Consider the following 6,523-nt stretch of genomic DNA (forward strand, 5'->3'; position numbering starts at 1 on the left):
TAATCATGTAACTCACATAGAATATATTTTCATATATTACCATTCTTTACTCTCTCTTATTTTAAGTAGTCTATAGACACGAACCAAACCACTAAAGGTAGTTATAAGTCTATTGAATTATAACAGTTAGTCATATTTGAATCTTTAGTTCTATGGACATAATTGTATAACTAATTCAGTCATGTAACTTTGAACTATGTAATGTGACTACTAAACGTTGTTTGTTATTGTGCGTAAATGTTTTAATCAATAGTTAAACTGATCTGACTGTCGATCGACTATGTGAGACAGTCGACCGACTGAAGACACTGTCGGTCGACAATGTAATATCGGTGTAAGTTGATCAACGATCGACTAAATCAGGCAGTCGACTGATTGACTGAGTCAGTCGACCGACAGTCACTGCAGACATTATATATACATGATTTGTGTTTCATTCTTAGGTTACACATTCCACATACCCTAATAGACCCAAACTGATCTGCAATCATCTCATACATCCAACCCACCGAATTACACATTTTACGCACCGTTCTAATCTAGATATTTTTCTATGTTTGGCTATTTCGGTCCTGAGAACAACCCGTAAATCGAATAACCCTTGGTCTTATGTTTTTCCGCCTTTAGATCGAGTCAAGACTGACTAAGATCCTTATTCATCGTCTACAAAGTGGTATCAGAGCTGGAGTCTCTGAATTAGTCGTTTTTAATTGAATATATTTTGTGAGTTTTTGGGACTGATCTAAATGAGAAAAACCTTCTGGAACTTGTGGAGGTGATTATAATTTCAAATGAAATACATCAACTCCTTATATACTCAGTTGGGCTTCAGTCGATCGACGGGCCCGTCTGTCGGTCGACAGTCTTGTATGACTTTTAATTTCATGGGTTGATACGAATTTGAGACTTTTATGCACCAACAAATGCAAACTTTCTTTTCAACAGTAGCATATATTAGCGAAACAAATCTTCAAGTAAAACACTTGAAAACATTACAAAAGCTTAATTAATCGAGAGTTCTATAAATGTAAATTATGGTGAAATAGCCAATATGAATATAATTTTCTTTTCGAAAAGAAAATTTTTTATTAACACAAATATGAGGTTACAGTGAGGCGGTTTGGCCCACCCCCCCCCCCCCCCCCCCCCCCCCCAAAATAAAAAATTATACAGTGCTGTAACCGAAACACGAGCTAAGTCATGAACAAATACAATAAGAAAGAATGCCGCGATGATGCAAAGTTAGCATCTTAACAACCACACAAATCTAAGTTATATATAACCGTGGGTGTGATAACCACACATTTCAGTCGATGTTGATTCCTTTATTCTTCTCGAAATCCAATCAAACGATAAGACTTGAATCTCGTTGAGAGCGACCATTGCGTTTCAACCTTTACCGTGAAACACTATTTTGTTCCTATTCTTCCAACTTAGATACACACTAGTCCACACCACCGCTTGCCATATAGAACCCCCCATGGACGATCTTGTTTCAACCGGGTTGTCTCGAAGTAACTCTTTAACACTAATAGAAGAGAATGTTCCCAAGTTCCACCATCTATATACCCACTTTCAAATCTCTTGAGCCCGATCACAAAAAACAAGAGCATGATGTAACGACTCTATATCATCATCATATAATGAGCAACAAACACTATGTAAATCAATACCTCTTTTATTCAATTCCCGTTCTTACGCGGAACCCTTTTTTTAGAGCTCGCCACGCAAAAACTTCAGTTTGTTTTGAAACAAGAGAATTGCGACAAGTCTCGTTACCATTGTTGAAAGCATTCGCGTACACTTGATCCTCGATTATTGTTGTTAATTTTACCTTATTTTAATTTATTATAAAATTTATAGAATTTAACCATAATTTGAGAAATAATAAAAAAATATATAGATTACTTGATGATTGAAGTTTGACATCCTAGTATCCTCGTAAAATGTCTCGAGTATATATGTAAATAAGATCACATTTTAACGTAACTAGGAAAATAATTTAAAATATTCCCTAGATAATTCAATTAAGCTACACACATATAAATATATATTTGCCGTCTTCTTCCATAACATGGAAATCATTTCGTTTATATCTGTATGGTTGTTGAAGGTGAAAATCCATTTGGTATCTACTATACAAGGAGTATAAAATATAAAATATTATAGTATATACTACGGTTTGGTTCCGCCAATTTAGCAACTGTCCAAGCCCAGCCCATGTGCATAATTAACCGATATCAAATTACATTAAAACTATAAAAAAAAAAAAAAGATAAAAGGCCACTTACACCCATTGGATATATTATAGCTTTCGTTAGGTACCCATTTTTTGTCCGTATTACATTCAACTTTAAGATTTAAAGTAGTATATAACTACCAATTCCATACCTTTCCATTTCACAAACATAAGGTAAACAACGAAATCACTAAGCTAACAAAGTTGATAATGAAGTTTAGGTCAATGAAATTGCCTAGAAGTTTTTCCAAGTTACGTTGTGGCAAGTCGAATGATAAAACACTTAACAAGAATAATAGCGTTAGCCTTGTCTCGGTATGTGGCGCAACCAATGATGGAGAAGTTAAATGGGAACTACGACCCGGTGGGATGGTTGTTCAAAAGAGAGAGGTCAATGCGGAAAGTGATGAAGTAGTTATGGAGGTTCGAGTCGCAACTTGTTCACATTGGCATGATATATCCATCCAACCCACCTCTACTTTTGGTAAGTCATCTATCAACTATTACAAGTCTTACATTTCTAACATATAACATTGCATTCCACGTAGTGGAATGACACATAATTCAGTTGGTAATGGGTGAGCAGCATCTTGCCATAAAAAAGAAGAATGGTTGGGGGTTCATATCTTGACAATTCATATCTACAACCGTTGAGTGAGTCATGTATGCCTCACATTATGAAATTAACAATCGATAGTAGTTCAGTCTGGGTTGCGGGAAATCAACTTTTGCTAGCTACCAATTAGTTAGATGACCCATTTTCTAAAACCCATATGTGGGATGTTTTATATTTTAAGAAGAATAAAAAGATGGTCTTTTCAACAAATTCTAAAAACAATTTTTTTTTTGTTATGTAATAGGAGAATTGAAGATGATACTATCAATGGTGACTAGCTTGGAGCCAAAAGAGCAGAGACTATTGTTCAAGGGGAAAGAAAGAGAAGATGGTGAATATCTACACATGGTTGGGGTTGGAGACAAAGACAAGATCTTAATGTTACAAGATCCGGCCACAAAGGAGAGGAAACTCGCGGCAAATGCTAGGGTGGCTCCTTATCGTACGATTACGGTATAAAAATATTGGTGCTTATGTCGACGAACATTAGAAGATCATTAACTAAAGTACTGGTGTTAAATGTATGTTTACTAGTGTTGTGTTTTAATTTTCGATAGTACACACTTCAATTAACCAATAGTCGACTAGTTGTTTGTATGGTGTCTAGATTCGAGGTTTTTGAACCCGAAACTTGTGTGAATATTTTATATCACGATGTGCAAACTTATTGCTAGTAAACTTTGCCAGTTTGGAATTACCATTGTCTACTCTCACTTTATTTATTAGTACTAGCTTAAGGCCCGCAATTTCGCGGGCACTTTTGTATGGGCGTTATCAAAGTGTAGAATTAAAAGAGCTGTTGTTATTCCCTCTTGTAAGCACTGTATTGAAGAATGATGCAAAATAGGTATCCAGTAAGACTAACGAAAAACTTAAAAACATATTAAAATATCACGACTAGCATGTTGTCTTTGCCTTCTTTCGAACCTCAGGCACAATATTTAGTTTATGAATAAACTTCCTAAACGACTTGGTCTCACATAAGTTTAATAACTACTGAATACATATATTTATCAAAGCACATGTGACACACTTATAAATCAATGAATACATCTTATATGAAGTATTCAAGTGAAACTTGTTCCAACCCAAGTTATTTTGACCTGAACCCATTTTGACCCATTACCCCACCAACCTTGCCAATTAAACTGTCATTTATCTCTTAGTGCTGACACGGACAAAGTTAACCTTTAACTCATATGTCATCATGAAGTGCAGAATAAAACTTCAGTTTCATAGCTAGCTTACAAATCTTGCTTTATAGGTAACCGAGACTGTGACTTATCCATTTGGCATCAATGTCGAATGCTACTCCACATCAATCCAAATAAATTCATTTTCATGAAGTCTTGAGCTGCAAAACAAAATTGACTCAACTATCTTTAGCCAAACACCTCCGAAAATGGAAATATAGTGGGAGACTCAATCAACACAAGTACAGTTTAACCATACTTGCAACAAAAATACTGACTTCTTTTCGCTTTTAATTTGTTATGCCCAACTTGACCGACCCGTCTATATATATTGTTATCTTTTATTTATAATGGTTCAAATGGATAAGTTTATGTAAAAATAATTGCAAGTAAATGGGCCATATATGTCCAACATTGACCCATACTTGCGAAACCTGACCCACATGGTTTTAACCGATAGAAAATTATCTGTTTTGACCCATTATCCTTCCAGCCCAACCACCCATTTGAGGCTTTCAGATAGGACTCGTTAGTGACATGTTTCAACCACCCATTCGTGTTACAAAGTTGAAGATAAGTTAATAAACAAATCATCAGTATATCTTACTTGCCTTTTCTCCAGACAAGTTATGACTTTCAGCGGGCTCAATACCATAAAGTTGAGAAAAAAGTACTTGATTAATTAGAGTTACTAATAAAGATAAATGGACATTGTCATCAACTTTAAATGAGTAGAACATAAGATTGATTATAAAAATTTATAAGTAAGGAATAGAAAGACACATACCTGGGATGCATTTGTAACAGAAAATGAGTAGTGATTATGGTGCCTTTGTATTTTCTCCTGTACAAACATGGTTACATGTAAATGAAAGTTAGTATAATTTGGATAAAATATGCTTAAACCTTTGACGTAACTCTGGTGATCTTGGAATTCGGACAAAATTGGTCAAATTTGAAAATAGTCATAAAACTGGACAAAATTAGTCAAATTTCAGTCACTAATAAAAATTTAAAATATAAAAAGATTTTTGCCAACCCATTTGACACTAAAAAACCAATCTGACACAAGCAGTCACAACAATTATCTCTATGAACGTGGAAATGGTTTGAATCAGTTATACAGAACAACATTCTCTTAAAAATTGCCATAACCTGATCATCTAAACCTGTAAGACAGGCACCTCATTTGTCAAAATCATAAGATAGCATATATGTCATCTTACTCCAAAAGCAACAATTATATGTTAACAGAAAAAGGATGAAAGGGCTAGTTATACAAAGTAACCAATTACACACACAAAGTTATCATATCTTGACAACGATAAGTTTCAAAACTGTACGAAGCCCCAATTTGCTAATCGCCGTTAAAATCGAATAATTTCAAAATTGAATATTGAGACAGATAATAACTGAATCAATTAAAATAGAACACGATCACCCGAAATAATATACACTACATACTCAACTTTTATAAAATAAGATCTACAAAAGGATTCAAAGATTCAGATACAAACGTAATGATACCGACCCGTTTTGTTCGAATGTAATTCAACCTTGTTCGAATTTAATAATAGAACGGTTATTAATTTCCCACCACATCTGCAGATTGGAGTTTGATCAGTCGTGATCATTTTGAGAGAAACCTAGGGTTTTTTTGTGTGAAAATGGTGGATGAAGGTGAAGTTTTGAAACCCCTAAATTGGATAGTCTATCCCGTGTGTTTTTTAATTTGAGGGGTAAATTAGGATTTTTAAATGTATTGGTATTGATTATGAGGTCATAAAGATGAGTCATCAAAATTAAGGGTTATGATTAAGTAGTAGTTAACTAATGGAAGGTTAGGATTCAGTTTAAATTATTTTGATGACTTATTTTTGGTTTTCTTTTAATATATGTATAGATATAGATAGATAGATGTATAGATAGATAGATAGATATAGATTGGTATATATATGTATATTGAGCGTGAAAGTTACCTTATAATCCTACCATCAATTAGATCCATGGACAATGTGTGATGTGGGATTGAAATTAATATCACATTGTAAGTCTTTTATAAATAATGACGTACTTCTGTCACGTCCAAATTTGTTAATATATATGTCCTTGTGGCTTAGTCGTACGCCCAACACCTTGTGTGTTGGATGGGATGGGAGGTTTCAGGTTCGAGTCCACTCCCTTAAAACATTCCCGGTATTTACTTGATTCATGGAGTGACCCCGGGGAGGTTTTACCGACCAGTATTATAGAATTTCGACCTGCTCCGCTGCCCCTCGGGATGGTAAGGATCGGATCCCTCTAATACGGTTCGATTTTTCACTCGAAAACGCGTGTGTGCATGGAAATGATCAGGTGGGTGAGTTATTCCCTCGTCAGTGATTCCAAATATTTGCATTTAAAAACTTTTTTTTTTTTTTTTTTTTTTTTGCTAAATTGATCCACTTATAATTGCACGGTCATTAATTTGATGTT

General features: G+C 34.5%; 1 protein-coding gene and 1 long non-coding RNA gene across 2 annotated transcripts; one reads left to right on the forward strand and one right to left on the reverse strand.

Annotated features, from left to right (window-relative positions):
- The first annotated feature begins 2,449 nt into the window (after nt 1–2,449).
- On the forward strand, nt 2,450–3,451 carry LOC139849794 (BAG family molecular chaperone regulator 2-like). The gene is made up of 2 exons (XM_071839417.1): nt 2,450–2,723; nt 3,100–3,451. Exons 1-2 carry the CDS (start codon nt 2,450–2,452, stop codon nt 3,312–3,314), a joined length of 489 nt encoding a protein of 162 aa, XP_071695518.1. The 3' UTR covers nt 3,315–3,451.
- A 261-nt stretch (nt 3,452–3,712) lies between these two features.
- Nucleotides 3,713–5,774, reverse strand: LOC139848219 (uncharacterized). The gene is made up of 3 exons (XR_011759875.1): nt 5,580–5,774; nt 4,836–4,892; nt 3,713–4,209 (listed from the first exon to the last, which is right to left on the reverse strand). It is a non-coding gene; the product is annotated as an uncharacterized lncRNA (long non-coding RNA).
- Nucleotides 5,775–6,523: the final 749 nt, after the last annotated feature.

The sequence above is a fragment of the Rutidosis leptorrhynchoides genome, chromosome 5 (genome assembly GCF_046630445.1).
Source record: "Rutidosis leptorrhynchoides isolate AG116_Rl617_1_P2 chromosome 5, CSIRO_AGI_Rlap_v1, whole genome shotgun sequence".
Taxonomy (NCBI): Eukaryota; Viridiplantae; Streptophyta; class Magnoliopsida; order Asterales; family Asteraceae; genus Rutidosis; species Rutidosis leptorrhynchoides.

Bases quoted from the DNA above. Each gene is read 5' to 3' on its own strand.
- LOC139849794 (XM_071839417.1), top strand. From the start codon at position 2,450: ATGAAGTTTAGGTCAATGAAATTGCCTAGAAGTTTTTCCAAGTTACGT. The intron at 2,724-3,099 runs GTAAGTCATCTA...GTTATGTAATAG, and splicing joins CCAACCCACCTCTACTTTTG to GAGAATTGAAGATGATACTA.